The 23256-nt window shown below is 37.5% G+C and overlaps 1 protein-coding gene across 1 annotated transcript in view; it reads left to right on the forward strand.

Moving 5' to 3' along the window:
- Nucleotides 1-23256, forward strand: part of LOC133522988 (uncharacterized) — a 172687-nt gene that overhangs the window by 4179 nt on the left and 145252 nt on the right. The window contains exons 5-14 of the mRNA XM_061858487.1: nucleotides 492-666; nucleotides 1227-1439; nucleotides 2215-2451; nucleotides 2522-2707; nucleotides 4075-4593; nucleotides 4871-4966; nucleotides 7451-7591; nucleotides 8410-8664; nucleotides 9201-9249; nucleotides 19025-19182. Coding sequence (XP_061714471.1) covers nucleotides 492-666; nucleotides 1227-1439; nucleotides 2215-2451; nucleotides 2522-2707; nucleotides 4075-4593; nucleotides 4871-4966; nucleotides 7451-7591; nucleotides 8410-8664; nucleotides 9201-9249; nucleotides 19025-19182 — 2029 coding nt within the window. The remainder of the gene's footprint in view (nucleotides 1-491; nucleotides 667-1226; nucleotides 1440-2214; nucleotides 2452-2521; nucleotides 2708-4074; nucleotides 4594-4870; nucleotides 4967-7450; nucleotides 7592-8409; nucleotides 8665-9200; nucleotides 9250-19024; nucleotides 19183-23256) is intronic.

Below are 23256 nucleotides of genomic sequence, written 5' to 3' on the forward strand. Positions count from 1 at the left end.
CTCAATATGGTAATAGTCCCCTAGTTTCTCCTCAGGGTAGAAGGTCAGATGGCACTGATGGCAGTCGCTTTCGTAAAAATTAGTGTTTATGTCTATTCTTGGGATAAGGTCACTGAGCGCACTCCAGGTTCCTTAACCTTTTGAACAACAAGAACACCTAAAGGCGTCGTAACTAGTCGTGCCCACAGCGCCAAGGACAACAATAGGTGTTATAGCGGACGCTGTCAAAGTAACTTTCACAGTTTCGAGTAAGGTTTACATTAGCTCCCTTGCGCTTGAAATATTGGCGTTTGAATGATGTTTATGTTTATGACATAAAGCGTTCAAAGGGTTAAGTGAACCGTGGCAAAATTCCGGGACATCGCTACCAATAATACCTATCTGCTACAAAAAAATTAAAGGTTTTATTTCGAACTTTTGCTCGCACAGAGATGAGATTTTGGTCCCGTTTTATAAAACTAAAATTTGCAATTTCGCTGACATACTTACAGACAATGTGGTAAAGGTTCCTGTGCAAAAACCATCGATCTTGAATCTAAAGCATCAGGCAGTTCGTGTTGTGATAGACAACCTAAGCCGCAGAGATCGCCTCAAGGGACGTGTTGTTCCAAACATGGCACTGAGCCAGTGACGCCTCTTTCGCAGGCGCTTGAGAACATGAAGCGGGTAAACGATGTGTTCAATATATGTATATCTTTTATGTTGCTAGAAGCTTCTCTATACCGTGTTAACGAAACCAATGGCATTGCTAGCTAGGGCAAATGGTTTCTATTTCACCTACTTGACAATTATCATTGCTAACAAGTAAAGAAAGATGCCCGGTGGCAAACATCAGTCGATAACAGGGAACACAACACACAACAGGGAACAGGGGAAACGGAGCCGGAGAACGGCCGCCCTGTAATGATATGTACGTTGGACAGCTGATAGAACGTCTAGTTAGAAGCGCCTGAATGCCACTGGATTGCTTAATCCTTAAAAAACGTCACCGTCCGTGGAATACATATCTAATAGGGAAAGCTAGCCTGGCTGGTCGACAAATTGAACGAAATATCTTATCCTAGATGCTTTTTCTCGTGGAAGTTTTCCCCTTGCATATGTTTTTCATTGGAAAAAGTATAAAGGTTATCGAAAAATGGAATCATAGTTTTAGCATGGCAGACTAAAATCAACCCGTATATTGGCGTAATTATTTAAATTTATATGATGTTATTAATTTAAATTAGGCTGCTTCAACTGAGAAAAAGTGTTACGAGAAAGCAACAGAGCTTTTGACAGTTCAAGAACAATTGAAGGAGCAAATCGCTCAGTTAGAACAAAGAGAACAGGATGAAATTAAACTATTGAAAGAGGCTGATTCCATTTGGAAGGCGATGGAGAACGAATACAAGCAAAAGCTGGAAGAGTCAAAGAGAAGACAAGAGGAACTTCTAAGAGAGGTAGGTAATCTATTAATGTAATATGAAAAAAATTAAACATGCATTGTAAGTATTAATTTAGTTATTTAGTTATAGGACTTATAGGTTAGTTATAATTATATTGTACGTCCATGGATAAACTGTTGGTTCTTAATTGTATTATTGTCAACATTTTTGTACACAGTTAAACAATAAATCTTAAAAAAAATTGCAACAGAATGGTAAAATAAAAACTAATTTTTTTTCACCCTACCTCCCGTCGAAAAAGAAATTATTTTTTAAGTTTTATTCATTGCTTTGACCCAATAGTGTGGGATATCGTTAGGTCTTCAAAAACAAAAAAAAATAATGTTTTCGGAAATAATCGCTCCGAGAGAAAAAAAATGTGTCCTCCCCTCTAACACTTTTGAACGACGGATTCGAAAAATATGAAAAAAATCGTGAAACAAAAGCTTGATAAATATTTTCACTGAAAACTATAGCGAACATGATGGGTCTAGTCGTTTTTGAGTTATTGCAAAAAATCTTCTCTTTTTAGTAAAAAGACGTAAAAAGCGCTGCAAAGCTAATAGCCCCCGTTTGGCCTATTTTGACAGAATAGTAAATACGAATACCATACACATGGCTCGACATGCTCTTGGCCGATTTTTATAATTTTGATACTAGTGAAGTCCACAAGCTTAGTTAGGCTCAGTTTTTGAGTTATGTATTTGATTCTCTTAAATCATATTTTAATGGAAACATCAGCCTTAAAATAGTATTTTATTTCAAACAAATTTATTGTCCAACGTCCCAGCTAACCGAAGTCGAATTGAGTGCAAGTAAGTGGAAGAAAAATAAAAAAAATCTTGAAGAGCAGATGTCAACAGTCGATAAATGTATACAAGAAATGAGAGAAATATGCAGAAAGAAAACAAATGACCTTAAAACCATACAAGCCGAGACGGCTGATTTAGAAAAAAAACTTGCGTGCAATACGAATGACATAATGAACACATCGGAAACTCTTGAAGCCAAAAGAAAGTGTCATGATGTAAGTTGTTGTATAATTTTTGTTATTAAGTACCTAGCAAAACGAATAAACGAGTATTGTTTGCTTTTAGGATTGCATGAAGAAATTGTCAGAAGAGTCAAAAAAGTTGCAGCTTTGCAAAAAACATGAAGAGCAACTAAAAAAAGAAAAAATTGAGAAAGGTGGCGAATGTGTTAAAGAAGCGAGAGAAGAATTGGCTGTAATTTGCAGAGTTTTATTGAAAAAGAATCTGGAGAATGAAGATCTTCGAGCAGAGGTTTGTAGAGTGTACCTTTAGTTGTAGTTTTAGATATAATCTTATGTAAAAGCTATGTCAGCATTTAGGGATCCTGCTATTTTACCGAAATATTTTGAACGAAATTTCATTTTCCAACATATATTTTCCAACTGTACATTTGTCAATCAGAGATTTCCTATATAATTATTTGCCAGATTAGAATTTAGCCTTTGCCACTATGATATTTATGTATTATGATACTTATGATATTTACTTATTTTTTAAGATACTTTTATCATTTCCCAAACAATAATTCACACAAACTTCATTAGACCAACTGTTTTTTGCCAATGTCAAGCATATTACTTTACAAACGATTTTTTATCCATACTAAGTAGTGTTTCTCTTGCTAGAAACGTTGGTTAGATTAGAATTGTGATCCCCAGAAAGTAAAACCGCTAGAAAAGTAGGTTAGGTTAGATATGGTTAAAACTAGCAACCCCCCATAGCAACAGATTGATACTAGAAAAGCAGATTAGATTAGGTAAGAACTGCGACCCTCACAATAACGAGCTCTTGCTAGAAAAGCAGGTTAGGTTAGAACTGAGACCTCATGAAAGTCGGATCGCTAGAAATATATATATATATAGTCCTCCTCATCGATTTCGATGATGGCGACCTCAGCAATTACGGATTACGCCGATTATGGGCCCTAATGTGGCTGGCCAGGTCGAACTTGGTCTTAAAGACTCTTTTACAGGTGTTACAATATAGTTGACCAGACGCGTTGTATGTATCATTTATGTGTAAGAGGGCTTCGGTCTCTCTTTACGTTGTTGGCGTTTGGTATCTAAGGCATTGAGGCGGTTTTCAGGTGTCGTTTGAGCACGTCCTTGTAACGCAGATGCTGACCGCCGTGCTTGCGTTTGCCTTCCACCAATTCAGAGTAGAATACGGTTTTGGGCAACCGGCGGTCATCCATGCGGAGGACATGTCCACACCACCTTAGCTGTCGCTTCATTAGTAGAGCCTCCATACCATAGAGGCATAGAGGGTAGAAAAATAGATTAGGTTCTAACTGCGATCCCACAAAAACGGATTGATGCTAGAGAAGCAGGTTAGGTTAGATTAGAACTGCGATGCCCACAAAGACAAACTGTTGCCAGAAATGCCGGTTAGGTTATGTTAGAACGGCGACCCCTATAAAATAATTACTAGGCATTTATGTTTTTGGTATAAATTGGTTGGAAAATGAAAGTGCCAAAAAATCTTTCGGTAATCCATTAGTAATACAAATATATATGCTATTAATTGCCATTAGATTCACTTAGACAGGTCTCTAAGACACTAACTAGGTCAGGACTTAATCAGGATTCTATACTGTATTTTTCGTTTAATATTTGCAGGCAAAAGCCCTTGCGGAAGAAATAGATTTACTTCAAACATCATGCGACACCTGTGGCGAAAAATGCAAAAACAAGGAGCAGTCTTTGAAATCGGAACTCGAAGAGTGTGAATGTGAAATTAAAAAATTCAAATTGAAGTGTACCAAGTGTCACGTATCATGTGATACAGATAATTTAAGAAAACACTGTACTGATTGCCCTAGGTGTAAAGAAGAAATGGAATCTTGTGCATACAGTGCTGACACATGTGAAGGACCTGCAAAACCATGTGTCTGCGTGAAGATTAAGACCCAGTTTATGAACAATGTGTTTGACAATATGCAGACAGTATTAGAAAGGCAAATTAATACGAGACCTGGTAAAGTTGTGGCATCACAAGTCTTGCAATGTTTGAAAAATAGCACTAATGGAAAGTTGGATTGCGTAACTAGGAAAAAATTGCAGGAATTCATTTTAGCAACAGTGAAAACTAATTTGAATCTAACTATTATTGGCGGTGCTGTCAAAACGCGATGCGAAGTGAGTACGGTACCCCTAGTTGTAAATTTATTCGATAGCGAAACGTGACGTATGCGTTTATTGTATGGGATTTTGAGTTTCCTAAGCGTCCCGCTTGGTGCGCTGTTTCTAAATCCCATACAAAATGAGACTTAACATAGACTTAACGCAAACGCGTACGTCACGTTTCGCTATCGAATAAATTTACACTAGGGGCTCAGTATATTAGGATTTTCATAAATGTCATAATACATTATTCTAATTTACACCATTACTATGAATGGATATACTTTAATAGATGGATCCTGCCACATACAAAGAGTTGTTGAAGTGTTTAACTACAGTCAAGGCTAAAAAACCAGAAAAAGCTGATAAAGGAACTGATTCAAGAAAGGTAATTTTTGACAAATATTAGGTACCTACTTTTATGAAAATACTGGCTATGGGGCTTTAAATACAGGGTTCGTTTCTATTCGCTAAACTGAGCTCCTTTTCTTCTTATCGTGTAAAGGTGATCCAATTTCCTAAATTATGTTCGTCCAATGTTTAGCCACTTGTATTCCTCGGGGAGTTGCTTTAAGGAGATCATCGGTAGTGCAGGTGACAGGGCATAGAGGGCACATTGTCATTTGCTGTATCGTCTGATATGATCCGCAAGAACATTCGGCGCTTGAATTCTCGGGTAAGATTCCCCATTTTATGAGATTTTCCTTTGATCGACCGACTCCCACCCGTAGACGGTTCAAGGCCCGCCAAATTTTCCACGTTTCAGTTCCTCCAGGGGGTAAGCGTTCGTTTGGGGTCATAAAAGCTGGCGAGCAACCGTGCCACTGGTTCCAGGCGGTGATTCTGGCTTCTTTTGGAGTTTGATTGTCGAGTGGCAGGTTGGTAACAAAGCTTTTCCTAAATTTGAGACGTCTCCGAGCTGGACTGTTTTTTTCGTTCTATTGCAGTTGCCACTTCTCTCCTCACTGCCGGTGGAGCTATTCCTGCAAGGCAGTAAAATTTCTTGATTGGGGTAGGTTTTAAACACCCAGTCACTAGACGACAGGTTTCATTTAAAGCAGTATCTACCTGGTGGGCGTGAGAAAAGTTCTTCCAGGCAGGGCACGCATATTCTGCCGCCGAGTAACAGAGCGCAAGGCCAGTTGTGCGTAGTGTGTGCGGGTGAGCACCCCATGTGCTACCCGTCATTCGTCGTAGGATGTTGTTTCTGGCTGCTACCTTCTGCTTGGTATCCTCGCAGTGCTTCTTAAACGTGAGAGCCCGATCAATTGTTACTCCAAGGTACTTGGGTGTAAATGTGTGGCCTAGGCGGTTGCCTTCCCATATGATGTTTAACTCCCTCATTGCGTTCTTGTTTCGGAGATGGAAGGCGGTGACTTGGGTTTTTGTGGGGTTTGGTTTTAATTGGTTCTCAGCATAGTAAAGAGAAAGATTTCCTAAAGCTTTAGATAGGTTTTCTTCCAATATTTCAAATGATTTACCCTGTGAAGTTAACGCCAGGTCATCTGCAAATAGAAAATGTCGGTGGTCCTCCAGGATAGGTTGGTCATTTGTATAAACATTAAAGAGAATTGGGGCTAAGACACTGCCTTGAGGGAGGCCATTTCTTTGATTACACCATCTGCTTTTATGTCTTTGAAAGGACACGTAAAACCTACGATTCGACATGAGCTCGGATACCATGCTCGACAAACGGTAATCTTTTGTCATGCGGTATAATTTGAACAAGAGTCTTTTGTGATTAACAGTGTCGTAAGCTGCTGTAAGGTCGACGAATACCGCTCCTGTGATCTGGCCTTTTTCGTACCCATCCTCAATATGTTGCGTTAAGTTGAGGAGTTGTGCGGTGCAGGATTTTCCTGGCCTAAAGCCTGCTTGCTGTTCTATGAGCTTCTTTTCCAGTGTTGGCAAGATGCGTTCCAGTATTAGGCGCTCAAACATCTTTAGGGTGTGGCAAAGGAGTGATATTGGTCTGTAACTTTTTGGATCAGATGGGTTTTTACCTGGTTTTAGTAGAGCAACTACATGTGACTTTCTCCAGATTTTTGGTATGTTCAATTTAGTGATGCACGCGTTGAACATAGTTAGGATCCATAATTTTGCTACCGGACCAAATTTTTTGATCTTTTCAACCCTTATGTCGTTCAATCCGGCTGCTTTACCATCTTTCAGTTTTGATAGCGCTTTCTCGAGCTCCGAGTATGAAAATGGAAGCCTCATGTGATCATGTTCCACGGATGGGGTACGCATCATTTTCAGTGGTTCGCGGTTCTTTGGGGTTTTGCCGTTCAGGAGGAGTTGATGTGCTATTTGATCCGCCGTGACGTTTGAGTGGGCAATATCAACATGGGGGTCGTTTTGCAGCTTTCTTACTAGATTCCAAGCTTTTTTACTACTATGTGTCATGTCGACGCTCCTTTTAATATGGAACGATGTTTTCTATGGAAAAGCACTTTTGCCAAAAAAATCACTATTTCGGGGTTGGTCCCATCGTATCTCGGTTTAGAGAGTAGAATCGAAGCCTGCATTGAAAGCCCATGATAGGAGACACACTATTTGGATAGGGTTAAGCCCATTTCCATAGGCATGGGGAAAAGTTTTTAGCTTTATATCAAATTGGTATAAAGAATCGTTCTTTATAAATTATTGTAGCAGGCTTAAAGTATGTGACAACAAGGAAAATTTGCTAAGTATTTAGACTAACTGCATTTAAAGATGTAGTTGCCATACAAATAATTGTCCATTCAAATGTAATAAATTGATTGGTACATATTTTTCCACTTTGGGAGTAATAAAACTTATCTCGTGTGTTTTTTCATTATTTCACCCCTTTGTCAGCTTGTCCATTAGCTTCTTTTCTTTAATTTTGTAGGAGCCCTGTGCCCGGTGGGGTGGTCCTAACGAATGCAATTGCCCGAAAGGACCTAAGAACTGTATATGTCTGAAAAAGGCTCCAAAGCCTGCTTCTGACCCAGAGCCTTGTGGGCAACTTGAAGAAGATAAAAAAGATATTGTAAGTTCATATTATTTATAAGAAATTAACCTCCTTGAAATTGGAGTCGGTTAAAAATGGCTTTAGTGACTGAACGCAGCATATTATTATGTTCCGAGTAAACTTTATTCATAAGAAGGTAGTAGTTACATTTAATATAAGTAGTAAATTTTATGCTAGAAGCGCTGGTAGCCCAGTGGTGAGCACGTGCAACTTTCAATCTGGAGGTCGACGGTTCAAAATGTTCAAATACCGGCTCGTACCAATGAGTTTTTCGGAACTTATGTCCGAAATACCATTTAATATTTACCAGTCGCTTTTCGGTGAAAGAAAACATCGTGAGGAAACCTGACTAATCCCAATAAGGCCTAGTTTAATTCCTGGGTTGGAAGGTCAGATGGCAGTCGCTTTCGTAAAAACTAGAGCATACGCTAATTCTAGGGATTATTTGCCGATCGGACCCCAGGCTCCCATGAGCCGTGGCAAAATTGCCGGGACAGCGCGAGGAAGTACATTTTATTCTAGTATGCCTTAAATTAACAGAAAATATTTAAAATCTAAATTTGTCATCATAATTAATGTTGAACAGCAGTAGCAGTAGAATCTTCTATGTATAGGTAATTCTTGTTGTTGTGTTTAATTGTAATTTTCGTTCATTGTACTGCCAAAAGTGGTCAAGACATATACACACTGGAGCTTTTTTTCATGTAACCATTGCTTTGCCTCACAAATGATGGATTTAATGTCTTTGGTAAGAGGACACTGCTTAAACCACACGAGTTATGACCTTTTGTGGCTTGAAATTTATTCATCTTGACGACATAACCTGTTTTTCCCAGGGCCAGCTGTCAATTTGTCCTCACAAGGATAATACCCCGTGCGGTCCCTTGTGTGGCAACTCTCCGGACATAGCCAAAACGCTGGCGAAGTCTTACAAACCCAAACCTTGCTGCGGCGAAAAATGCACGTTTAATAGTAATATGAGAGCAGCTCAGTGTACGCTGGGTAGCGATTGTATCGACAACAAAGTAATTGGTACCAAAGGATGCAAGACTAATACTCCTATAATTCAAGTTCCTTTTGAACAAGATCAGGTTGGTTGAAGCTTGATTGAGTAAGATTTTATAATATTATGTTTAGGGCCTATTTTGATTTTGCTAGATTTTGTTAAACATTTCACGATAATGTCCTAAAAAATCTTACTCTGAGTCAAAACAACGTATGTTTTATTTGTAGCTCAACCTTAGAGCATTTAACAACTGGAGACGCCTTGTCTGTAATTTTCTGTACAAAACAGTCTGATAATTTTTGCGGCGGAGGGGCACGTCAAATGTATGGCTATTAACATTATTATTGTCAGATAAACTTCAGTCCATACAATAAATATGACCATTGGACGAGGTTTTCGACAGAAGGGTAAGCTCTTAAAGGCAACTCCTGTTGTTAAATACTCTAAGAGCTCAACTTAAAATTACATAATTATTTATTCGGGATAAGTTTTGATTTCATGTACTAGAATACTCCTTTTAGACCTCCTAGTACTTCAAACTAGCTAAATTTCATCCACATGTAACCAAATAAATCGGACAAAAATTGCATCGTTATTTATAATAATATCGTTAATTTACAGATGCCGTGCGATTGCAGTACTGTATATAAAACCTGCCATTGTTGCGAAAGTAAGTAGTACCTAATACACGTAAGATCGAGCGCAGACATTCATATCATAATTCGGGCCAAAACATGTAAAGTGAAGTTCAATATAAATTGCGAATAATGTTTTCCTACATTTACCAAGAATTAATAAAATAGTGGATATGAAATGACAGTTTTTTTAGTATGTAATGTAAACCAGTGTCGCCAAACTAAAGGGGCACTCTGATTAACAGTCCGCTGGACGGTATTATCGACTTGTCAGTTAGAACATGAAGTTGACAGTTCCGAACTATTACTGTCAGGCCGATAGCGTCCGGCGGACACACATTCATAGTTAAGTTACTTACACGACATACATTAGTGGTAACTTTCCATTTACGGAAGGTAAAGGCAAGGAACAGAATCTCCATATACCAAAAAGTGTCCGACAAAAAAACATAAATAGGTGGCGCTACAATACCTAGAATACTTGAGAAAAAAATCTAATCATGGACAGCGTACTTCACTTCGTCAATAACGCCGAGGTTGTTAGCTACTCTAGCGCTACTCTGGAGAGATTTGGAACTATTATTTATAGCTGACAGCTGGACACTTTTGCAACAATTCTGACTAAGGAGTTTCTGTTCCTTGCCTCTATCTTCCGTATTTCCATTCCAATAGGGTAGGTACATACCAGTTGACATTTCTAGAATAAATATCAACTGTATGTACGGTCACGTCTGAAAATATCTTTACGAAAAAAGTGCCAAAAATATCTATACACGACTTTATTGCCCATATATTAAGGTAAATGTATACATCTTTTTTACAACACATTAACATGTACCACGATCTGAAATATAATGTCAAATTTATGAGAATATTCTAGATAAACTTATTCCTTCAAGTGGTATACGTCACTTTTCAGTAGTATTTATTTTATATTAATTATAATTAGTCAAATTTCAAATTTAAATAACGTAAAGTACGATCCGGCGTCCTGCCACTTGAACGGATAAAGAATGCTAACAAAAGACAATGAACTCTAAGTACTAAGAAATAAAATTGAATTTTACTAACGTACATACGTAAATAATGCCAAATAAATTGTTTTTCTTTGTATTTTGCAGATTAAATTAAAAAAATATTGTTATTGTTATTTGAATTACCTCCACGTGAAAGATTTTGTATACTTACTTACTCCGTTGGCTCAGCGACCCAAAATGAGACTTGGCCTCCGACACAAGACAGCGCCACTTTTCTCGGTCCTGTGCGACCTCTCGCCAATTGTCGACTCGAAGCTCGCGCAGATCCGCCTCCACCATGTCGCTCCAGCGATATCTAGGGCGTCCGATAGGACGTCCTCCTGCTAGGCGACCCAGGTACGCTCTTTTTACGTTCCGATCTTCGTCCATTCTCTCAAGGTGGCCTAACCATCGGAGTCTGTGGGCTTTACTTTCTCCCATGATGTTAGGTTCAGCCACTAGGTCTTCAATCTCACGGTTCTTAAGGACTGTCCAACTTCCATCCGGTCTTCGTTTGGGGCCCAATATTTTACGGAGGATTTTCCTCTCGGCAACTAGCAGCATGTTTTCTTCCTTGAGTGTTAGTGTCCATGCTTCGCATCCGTAGGTTAGGATTGGGCGAATCACGGTCTTATAGATTCGGATCTTGGTGCGTCTGCTTAGAAGCTTGGACACTAACACCTTGTGAAGGGCTGCACTGCATCGCAATGTATTCTGGATCCTAATCTTTATGTCCTCGTCACGATTGTTGGTATCAGTAACGGTGCAGCCTAAGTATTTAAATTTGGACACGCCTTTGTACACTATATCTCCTACATTTAGGTTTTGGGGTGGAACACGGGTATTTTTATAGCGTCGCATGTGGAGATACTCAGTCTTTTCGTGTGATATACTTAGGCCGACCTTTTTAGCTTCCGTTGTCAGAACACTGACGCAATGCCGCACCTCGTCTACAGAGGCACCAAGTAGGGCTATGTCATCCGCGTAGCATATCACCTTATGGCTTCCATTTAGCTCTAGTCCCCCTTCCAGTAACAAAACTTTTTTTAGGACGTACTCCAGAACCAAATTAAAAAGCATGGGTGACAGTGCGTCGCCCTGTTTCAGCCCCGTAATCACTGCGAATTCCTCTGTCAATTCTCCATCAACTTTGACCAACATTTTACTGTCCTTCGTGGCGACTTCAATCATGCTTACCAGTTTTTGGGGAATCCTAAAGTATCTTAAAATGTTAAAAAGACTGTTCCGGTCAATACTGTCGTACGCTTTAGAAAAATCCACGAACACTGAGTGAATACTCTGAGCATACTCCCACTTTTTCTCCATCAACTGCTTCAGAAGAAAGATTTGGTCAACGGTGCTACGGTTTCGTCGAAAGCCGCACTGGTAGTCTCCTAAGATTTTCTCCGCATACGGTTCCAATCTCCTGAGTAGCACGTATGACAAAACTTTGTACGCAGTCGGCAGCAAGGCAATTCCGCGGTAGTTCGTTCGCTTTTTATGGACGGGGCATAAAACTCCTATATTCCATTGCCCTGGTTGCTGTTCTCCATCCCAGATTTCGCGCAGGAGTACATACAATTGGCTCTGTATTGCGCTCCCACCATATTTCCACACTTCTGATGGAAGGCCATCTACCCCTGGAGCCTTATTGTTTTTTAAGGACATCACTGCCGTACGGATTTCTTCAAATGTAAGAGGTTCTGTTTCTTCCTCGTTACAGCTGGCAGTGCATGGAACTGATTCGCCTAGTGCGCGGCAGTTAAGGAGCTGCTGAAAGTAGTCATGCCACATTTTTTTGATCTCGTCGCTATCAGTTACTAGCGTGCCAGTTTCATCTTCCAGCACTTGGGCGGTGGGCTGGTATCCTTTTTTAAAAGATCGCACCTCCTGATAGAAGTTTCTAGTGAAGTTCGTTCTTATGAGCGTGTCCATTTCCTGCACCAATCTATTTAGGTGTTGACGCTTCGCATTCTTTACAGCTGTTCTGGCTCTGGTTTTGATTTCCATATATTTGGCGTTCCAGCGAGAATCTTGTTCTGCTAGTACTTTATATCTCCTTCTTTCATTGACTAAACGTTCACACTCATTATTCCACCACTTCTTCCTTTTCTTCTTTTTCTTCCGCCCAAGTACCTTAAATGCCACCTCCTTTACATTATCTCTGATGCTCTCCCAGTGCTCGTCTACGTTATCACCTAGTGGTAGACCTTGAAATCTATTTCTTAATTCAAATTCAAATTTTTCTGCAATTACTTTATCTTTAAGGCTGTCCGTGTTTATTTGAGGTTTGCTATGGCGTTTAAATTTGCCGTTTACTTTAATTTTCGCCTTCACCTTTACGCCTAGCAGATAATGATCGCTATCACAATCGGCCCCTCTGAATGCTCGAACATTCTGAATTGAACTTTTATGGCGGTCATCAATAAGGACATGGTCAATTTGGTTGATTGTTACGCCATCCGGGGACTTCCAAGTACCTTTGAAGATATCCTTATGCGGGTACATAGTACTTTTAATCACCATAGCTTTAGACGCAGCAAAGCTGATGAGTCTCAGACCATTGTCGTTGGATATGTCGTGCTTGCTGTGTCTTCCTATTGTCGGTATAAAGATATCCTCTCGTCCCACTTTCGCATTGAAATCACCTAACACTATCTTAACATCAAAGCTCGGTATTTGCTCGTATACCATTTCAAGTTGTTCGTAAAATTCGTCCTTTGCAATGTCCTCCGCTAATTCAGTTGGTGCGTATGCATTTAGTATTGAGATGTTAAAGAGCTTTGATTTGACCCGAAGTACACATAGTCTATCTGAAATGGCATCAAATCGGATCACGTTCCCCATCACCTTCTTTGAAACCATAAATCCAACTCCTTTTCTATGTTGTCCGTTGTCAGGACCGCAGTAAAATAGTACAACTTCATTATCTACACTACATTCTCCCGTACCCAGCCACCGAACTTCCTGGAGGGCTGCTACCCCAATGTTATATCTCTGCAGCTCATTTTTGACTTGGTATACGGCGCCAGGTCTATAGAGAGAGCGCACATTCCACGAAGCTAGTCGGAAGTCCATTAGTCCATGCCTATAGTTGTTGGTTTTTGGATCAGATCGGTTCTTTTCTTGTGTCGGTTTCGTAACGATAATATTTTTCCGTGGGAGGGGTGTTAACCCGCCGCACAACCCCCATAATGCTGGAGGACCACACCCTACGTTGGTTAGCGAGTCCATCGGACTTGGCCGAGTAGTGTAGCTAGGCTGTACTACCGACCATTCCCCTATCCACCACCCAGGGGACGCTCCACTACGCCGTGAGGGCCAGCGCGTGGAAAGATTTTGTATAGGTACAAATATTATTTTGGTGGTTCGATTTTCATACAAAAAACAATCGCTATTTATTAATTAATTACACAATATTATTACATAAATTGTTGCGCATCTATCTACTTTCGAATATTCATTTGCGCTAAATTAATAGAAAAACTTTGTTTCATACAGAAATCATGCAATAATCAACGTTATATTTTTATAAATTTTACTCATGTGTGTGTGACAAATGTCGTGTACAAATACATTGCGACGTTGCCACTCCATGCCTCGGGCGGCCATCGGCGCGACGTTGCGATGTTTGACGCGTTTTTTTTTTAGCTGACTCTGTCGACACTGACACTCAGTGTGACCAGGCGTACGATAATTGTCGTACATGTACGATAATTTGGGCCCCGGTTTGACGTAATGATCCAAAGAGCATTATCGTACACTAAAGTACTATAATTTCAGCCCTTGGATGATGCCACCTTAAAAGTCTAGTAATTTGAAGCAAAATATGACACTTTCTCTCAGAAATAGGCTAAAATTAGTATCTTTTGGGTGTTCGGCTCCTTGGTGTAAGTTTAAAGTTTAAAATGTCACAATTTCCTGTATACCGTTTGAGTCTATCCCAAAAATACACAAACAAACAGATTTTTTGCGCAATTTAGACGAAAATTGTATTTTTTTTATTATTAATTCGAAATTTAAGCTTATTTTGCTAGACATTTTTAGGGGCTGCCTTTTTGATTGGCGTACGATATTTTTTTCAACGGTACAATAATATTGACACTCAAGTACGATAATTCTCTTCCGCTCACCTGGCAACACTGCTGAAACTTGACAGGACCTGGGGGCCTACCGCGAAAACCGAAATTCGCAAATTGCGGGGATCTTTCTCTTTTACTCTCACTAAGACGTAATTAGAGTGACAGAGAAAAATGCCCGAAATTGACGAATTTCGATTTTCCCGGTAGCCGCCCTGGTGCTTGAGGTACTTGATAGAAAACAGCGCTGCCGCATGTTCTGAATTGTGATTTTATGTGTTTTTGGTTTGAAAATGATAGCAACGTCTAAATCAAGTTACAAAAATCATCGATATTCTGGTCCGCGAAAAACCAAGAAAAGTGTAACTGTAATTGGAGTCTACAAACATGACCAATTCATAGAAAATATGACCTAGAAACTAGTTCACTTTTATAAAACTCAATTTTGCCCGAGATTGTACTTAGGCGAATACCTAAGGGAGCTAAGTGTATTGATCTTGAATAATTAGTTGGCTAATACATATATGACTCCAACATGATATGGACATTTACATCATAACTATTATACCTAGTTGGTTACTAAGTTCTGTTACTCGATTTCTTTCTTTCTTCCTAGCGTTGTCCCAGCATATTGCCACGGCTCAATGGAGCTTGGGGTCCGCTTTGACAACTAATCCCAAGATTTGGCGTAGGCACTAGTTTTTACGAAAGCCACTGCCATCTTTCAACCCAGAGGGTAAAACTAAGCCTTGTTGGGATTAGTCCAGTTTCCTCACGATGTTTTCCTTCACCGAAAAGCGACTGGTAAATATCAAATGATGTTCTGTTCTGTTCTGTTCTGAAGTTCTGTTACTCGATTTGCAACCTCTTTATTTCCGTTAAAACAAATGCTACCGAAAAATTAAAAAATTACATAATGTGGTGGATTTGTGAGCTATAATTATATACCACACATAACGCTTATCTCGTCGTATCTATAATGAATTGGGGCCTAAAAGAGAATCGTATTCCAATTTTTTGAAACGCTTGTATTACTTTCTATATTAACTAAAAGTTGCCTTAAAATTCAGCTTTTATACTAAAAACGGCTTTAAATATGTTAAATTAACAAAATATATTTTGACAGATGCTTTCGCGCCCAAAACGCTCTTTGAAAATTGTATGACGTCACAGTTTACGGTTTGACACATAACTACATACACACGTAGAAGATACGAACTGTCAACTGACATTTGTTGTTTAACGCCTAACTGTCAACAGTGTATGTTAATCCGAGAGTTGTGACGTCATCAGAATCTTCAAAGACGTTTCGAGTTTGGTCACGTGACGTGTGCCAAAATATATTTTAAATTCAATGTTTACAAAAATATGGTCATTACAGGTCCCCTAAAAGTAATTTAACATGTTCTTATAATCCAAAAGAATTTATTGGGATACAATTATGCCCTAAGATTTGTAGATGGAAACAACCCTAAAATTGCGATACACAAATGTGGGCACCCGCCAAACATGATTTTGGGTGTGTCATTCTCAGGGCTAACACAGATTCATTTCTGTGAAAAAGGTGTGAAAACCGGAAACTGGAAACCGTTCTCGAACCAATAGTGAAGCCCTTAAGCCACACCCTATTTCAAAACCAGCCATGGATCTTTGAACAGGACTCAGCTCCTGCACATAAGGCAAGAACTACTCAAGCCTGGTTTCGAAGGAACAAAATTGACTTTATTGCCCACGAAGACTGGCCGTCCTCCAGCCCGGACCTTAACCCCCTGGATTATGCCATATAGCAGGTTATTGAGGAGAAAGCCTGTGCTAAACCCCACACAAATCTTAACTCCCTCAAGCGGGCCATAGTTAAGACAGTGACGGAATTAGACATGACAATCGTGCGTGCCGCTATTGATGACTGGCCTCGTCGTTTGAGGGCCTGTGTCAAAGCCAGAGGAGGCGATTTTGAATGATATTGTCATATGTAATTCCTGATTTTGTGTACTTCATTTTAATATATACTTTATTAAACTTTCGTTGGTATATTTTATGTAGATAAAGATTATTGCAGTAACAGAATTTAATAACCAACTAGGTAGAAAACAATGCAATACATAAACACATAAATTGGATATGATGTGATCCGTTGAATGAAATTGACAATAAATAAAATAAATAAATAATTTTCTATCTCTAGGCATTGTGTGAAACTTCTAGTTGTGTCAAAATATCGGGAAATCAATAATATAAACAAACATGGTACCTAAATATCTCATTTCTTTTTATAATGGTTATAAATAGAAGGCCATGCAATTTTGTAACTCACTGTAATTTAATTAAATGTATCGTAAATATTTTTTTTATTCTACTGTAAATTAGTACCTACTTTTTTAAAGGCTGGGCAGTAAGTGATTGCTTTAATTTTAGAACAAAACAGCGTTTTTTTTTTAAAAATACCGGAAAATCTGACTTACTAATTTGGACTTTCTTAGGTTCATTCTACTTAGAATCTTCTCCACCCTAGCATTACAAAAAGATATCCTAAAATATCCATACCATTACGTCACATTTTAGTGTGAAAGAAATTTTAGCGTAAAACTAAAATTTCAATACAAATTTTCGGGTTTTTTTAGCACGAGGATTGATTATGCTAGTGATTCTGAGTTGGAAGAACCCAAAAATATCATGATGTGTGAGAATCAGATTTTTAATATTTTTATGGAAAACGCTCAGATTTCTCATAAAATAATTTATTAATAATAGGTACTTGATAATACTGATAAAAAAAAAAAAATATGAGTCTCGAACCCACATCCTCTTGCATGTATTTCCACGTACATACCGCAACGCTATTGAAGCCTACTCACGCTGTGCCAAATTGTCTACTACAAGGATCCCAGTAAGACTGTTTGAATGTGTGAGTGATACTTAGAAATAGAGTCAAGAAACATACTGTCGACATTAAGGGGTAGTTTATGTACAATGAAGTGTTCAATGTTTGTTGTAATAGTTCAATATTTATTTAAAGAGTGCGCTAAACATAATTTACAGTATAGAAATACCAAGACTACTCCACAAAAAAATTAAAACTCAAAATTTGCAATTGTGGCGCCATCTAGTGAGGTTTAAGCTTTGGGTAACCTAGTCGAACCACCTTAAGGCGAAGGGTAGGGTAAGCTCTTTCCATACAAACTTTGTGTGCGTTTTTCTTCGTTTGTGTTTGCGCTACAGTTACCTATTACTTTTGGTAAATATGCTTATTTTTCTGTTAGCTAGGGCTTGATGTATTATTTTTTTTGTATTTTAGTATTTTTATTTTTTTAAATAAAGAAAAATTTCTACATCAAGTTCTGCGTATATCCAAAATATACAAGCAAAAATTAAATTAAATGCTATAGTGCCAAAACTAACGAATAAAACTTATGTATGGAGAATGCCTTGCCCTACCCTGCGCCTTAAAAGTGCACAATACAGCAATTTTAATTTAATAAACAATATTTGTTACACGAGCATTCGAGCCACATAAACGTTATTACTGGATATATGTAGTTTATAAAACAACTGTTCATAGTGTGTGCATAAAGTGAGTCGGCCGCTACTGAACTTCCACTTGCCATCTCCATCCTACTCCGTGATAAAATATTTACCAGCACATTTTTACCTCCATTTATAATTATACATACTAACTATACTTATACATACTTTTTTATTTACAATAACAATATGCATACATTGATATATATAGAGGATTACTATAACTGGCTTAAATCTAAAATAGGCCCTTGAGGCATTGTTCCAAGGATGCTGGTGGCATTTCCTCGTGGTATCGCAATGCTGATACTTTGTGCGAGGAAACCGCCAGCTCTTTGGTCACCAGTTACGTCAACCAGATGTTACGTGATTACTGCAGAAAACTTGTGTGCGCTGGGACCCCATGGACCTAGAGTTTCAATTTCATACTTAATTCCTACTTAAATTATTTCAGTAAAAACAAAAGTTTGTCAAATTTTAACAAAACCTTACATAGTTGTTTACATTTATTGCATTTTCTATTGAACTCCACTTTAAACAATAATAATAAGACAGTTTAAGTTCATATATTTATGACCCCATTTTTGCTTAGAAAATTGTAACGTTGTAGACAAAAAATACGTGGGAGTACAAGTAAATTTTAGTTGTTACGTGTTGTGAACGATCTTTGGTTATTTTAGGTGTCCATCCTCTTCGTAATGAATTGATCGAAGCAGTGTATCGACCCATGAGGTAAAAGCATGAGGTAATTGTAATTTCTTCACGCCTTGCAGCTCCTTAATTCGTCAATAAGAAACATATAATTATTCCTATAGTAAAAAATAACAACGTGTGTAGTAAAAAATAACGTCTATAATTTTAAACTTGTTAAAAATCCATATTAAGGTTATACAAATTGGCATATTTTTTAAATATGGCGCCTTGATCTTAATTTGCCATAATATATTATTTTATTAAATGATATTTCGCCAAAATTATGCGCAGCGAGATATTCAAAATAATAAAGTATCATTATCAAAAGTATGTTGATATCATTTTTTACTTCATATTGCACGTGTAAAATCTAGATAATTAAAGGATTAACTAATTTGATGTTAGTAAGTTTTACGATTATATTGAATTCTTCTTCTGTACTCCCACGTTTAACTACATTTTTTTATATTAGGCCCAGTAATTTACTAAAAGTGTACCTACAGTTACAGACAGAAAAATGAACAGAAAACGGGGATTCCAACAAGAAGTCACATTGCCATCCGAAGCAGAATTTAAGGAAATGTTCTATCATAACAATACGACTCTTCCGGTAACAATTTTGGGTCAAAATGGAACATCAGCAGATTTTAACGCAGAACTGGTAAGAACATATTCTGGACACATGACTTTGGATGTTAGAAGATTGTCCGATTATGGTGAAATTGCAAGCCCATTTACAGAATATCCCGTATCATTATACAAAACTAGTTCAAGTTTCAAGTTGTTGATTAATCAAAATAATAAACATTCGAATGCAGTATTAAAGAGAGGTTCTGCAGGGGAAATGAACGTGGTATTCAAAGACGTTCATGTGTGTTCAAATAATAATTTTGGAACATTAAAACAACAAGAAAAACTGTTCCATGTAACAGTAAAAAATAAGGAAGCAAAATATTCTAAAAATACTTTTTTAAGAGTAACTCCTTCTGGAAACTATGAATTTGTTTTAGAAAAGGAATTTGAAAAATTGCAAAAAGAAATAGTAAATGATTTTCTGGGTGACATAAACGAATGCCCGGCTAACTTGTCTAGAACCATGTCTGGAACCTTCGTCATATATTTTGATGAAGATAGTAACTGTAACCCAAATGATTATAAAGCATTATTAAAGAAGTCGGATTCAGGAAGTGTGAAGTTATTAGTCAACGTTCCTGACACAAAAAGCAGTAAAAAACATAAATTATTAACTAACATAAATCGTACACTATTTGAAAGTTTATATGAAAAATTATTATCTTTCTCGACAGACCTTGTTAAGGAATCACCTGAACAAAAAGATTTGGGTAGAAATCTAGAATGTGGGTTAAAATTAGATACAACTATAAGAATTAACATCCAAGATCAGAGCCATTTTGTAGCTAAGCTTTTTGTCTGCCTAAATAAAATGTCTCCAGGACAGTACTTTGTTATTTTCGAGAATAAAACTGAAGAATTGTTTATTGGTAATTTGTTGACCACATGGCTCGGTCGTTTGCCTATTCAGAAGTCGACGGCGAAAGAACTCACCGTATACTTAAATCACTCCGGTGAAGTTAAAAATCAATATGGTTGGTTAAAGATGTCTTCGAACGGTAAAATACTTGTGGTGGTTGACAAACCTTCAGAAAGTGTCCAAACTGATTCCGCAGGGTGTGAAAAAGGGATGACTACTACTTGCTATCTCAATAACGATTGTTGAGACTGTATACGTCTACCTATATATTATTGTGATACAATGAAGTAAATGAAGACTTGATCTATAAGATAAAGAACACAAGAAATTAGGTCATAAAATGTAAATTTCGTTTACAAGTTTTACAACATTATTATGTAGATTAAATTGTCTTTGTAGTTAAACTTAATAATATATTTCGCGACTGTGTCTTTGTTGATGTTGTTTATTGGAAGAGGTCATTTAAAAATAAACTGTTTTGAATGTAATAGAAATAAATAGTCTATTCTCGATATTTAATATAGCGATAATGGCTTGATTTTATTCATAAACTTACTTCTTTCCAAGGAAAATTTTAGTGCCTAACAAGTTTATCATAAAATATAAGAATCATGTTCCCGAGTTCAAAACTAGTAGGGTGCTCAGTTCAAACTTGTCTTGATGAATGCTCCTACATGTCTCCACAATTTTTGACAGTTGCTATATTTTGCACGAGTAACAAACTAAAAGTTGAAGCTGGATAAATGGGCAAAGTTGTCACAATAACAATCGTATCTGAAACATTTATTATAATAAATTGGCTCAGTAGTCGTGGTGGTCGTCATCGAGATAAAAAATATATATTAAAAACAAGGAAGATGATAAAACGGTGTAACTTCGCATCCAGGTTTTGCAATACGATATAGAATTCACCCACACACGGTGTTTTTTTTTAACTCCGTTAACTTAGTTGTATGGCATTTAAGGAAACTGAACGGAATAGATTTATTTATCGTAAAAAGTATTTAATAGCGTTGTTGTAACGCGGACATTATATTTAAATCCATCAAACAACTAAACACTATGACATTTCGAATTTCGATCGTCTGCGATAATAGTACTTGCGTTTAGTAGCAAATGTATACCTATACTCATACTAAAAACTAATAAATATGTAAACAACCCTTAAGGCAAGTGTACATGCTCGTAGGGGCTTCATCCGATAAAAATAATAATAGATTATCTCCAAAGTCGAGTTAATTAGAATACCGGTTTCTTTGTGAAAGTTACTTAATTTAAGCTCAGGAATACATCCTTGAAATTAACGGACTTTAAAGGCTACTCGTGAGATCCAGAAGCATTGTTTCGTTTTTTTTTAATTTGGAACTCTTTAGTTACTTAATAAAAGTTCAGATTGGATTGTGAAATATGTACCAAAATGTGTACGGTCCCCATCCTAGGAGGATAGAGATAATTGGAAATACATTTAATGTAACTTAAACTTTATATTGACTACATGTTACGTACTTATAGGTACTTATGTATGTTACGTACATTTTCATGCCGTTTCAAGTAATCTTTTTTTTTATACCACGTCGGTGGCAAACAAGCATACGGCCCGCCTGATGGTACGCAGTTACCGTAGCATGGCGGTTTAAAATAAGGGCGTAACATCGATTGTATGGGAGCGGTTTTTTGGCGGCGGGTTCGTGACTGGAACATGTTTTTGAGTAAATTGTCGGTAAGTACCCATATTTTTACACTTGACTGAACGCTTCGGCCGAAAGTGTGGCTGAATACCGATTAGTTCCCGATTCGCTGGATTCTTCTTTCGTCGGATGTCTCGTAAGCCGGATTGTGACATACTAAAATAAATCCTGTGAAACAGGAATCCGGCAAAGCAAGAACCTTGGGATACGGGTAAATAGGGGTGGCATCAGTACATTCCCTACTTATAATATTCTTGATGTAGGCAAAATCTAGGGATTCTGGTTTCTCGACCTTTTTTATTTCTCAACGCACGAGAATTCTCGACCAGGATTTCTCGAGTTTATCGAGTATCTCTTGAAATTTTGAAAATTTCATTAATCACCATATTTTGATTTTTTTTTTGAATATCCGATTCATAGGAGTCGTAGGTGAGATCTATATTCATACAAATGGATTGCACTTAATAATCAAAAAATCAACAATAAAAAAATAGGTGTGATATGCTATAGTGGTGATATACAATATGGTATTTTATTAGGCAAAAATATACAAGTCATTTCATCTAACTCGATGTGACAAACATACAGAAGTTTTACTACGTAATATTACTTAATACCTGCTCAACGTAACAATGAAGCTGCTTAAATTGTGCTATTTTAGAATACATCAGGATGATTTGATTTATCAATAATAATTTAGTTTTGTAATATTTGTTGTTACATGGCCTTGTAATTAATTTTTTTTAGCATTAGTAAGAAGATAAGTGATCTTGACGTCTCTTTACATTGAAAAATATGTCGCGGCAAAAATGTAACAATTATTAATCAAAATTCATATACGATCATTTACATCGATTTGCTTTCGTAAGTACTAGTTACTAATTTTTTAAAAGCGTTTTTCAATAATAAGACACGTCAAGAGTGTTTACCTTTTTTCTAATGCTAAAAAATAGAGTATAGTACTGAACCTAAATCGAAACGAATTCTCTACTCATTTGAAATTGGTTGAATGATAGTGGACGGATCAAGGCAATTTTTTATTTGGTTGGTTGACTTATAAATGTTTGTGATACTTATCTGAAAATGTAAAAAAGAAAAAAATGGTTTTTACATTTGTTTAACTGCCTAATGAAATACAATATAGACACATCACGTGTTCTTTTTACTTATCAAGAGATTTATTTCTCGAGTTCTCGAGGCATTGAGTTTTTTTTCCCGCCTCGACGAAAGACAAATTTCTCGAGCTTTCTCGCCTCAAAAATTCTCGAGCAGAAACCCTAGCAATATCTCGTTAAGCTTTGTGAATAATGGCGCAGTAGTGCACGTAAGCGAGTGCAGGATGAATGCGTAATGCCTGTCGCATTAGTTCAAACAACTCATTTTTATTCACCGAGGCAGCCGATTGCACGCGGTGTGCCAAACTTAAATGTCTTTTTAATGTTTCCTAAATTGCAGTTCGGGCTGGGTCATGAGTTGGTCATGAGTAACTAATACTTGGTACCTACCGTAAGTTTTCTAACTGCAGGGCACCATTTCTCGAACCATATAGTCTAAT

The sequence above is a fragment of the Cydia pomonella genome, chromosome 11, assembly GCF_033807575.1.
Source record: "Cydia pomonella isolate Wapato2018A chromosome 11, ilCydPomo1, whole genome shotgun sequence".
Lineage (NCBI taxonomy): Eukaryota > Metazoa > Arthropoda > Insecta > Lepidoptera > Tortricidae > Cydia > Cydia pomonella.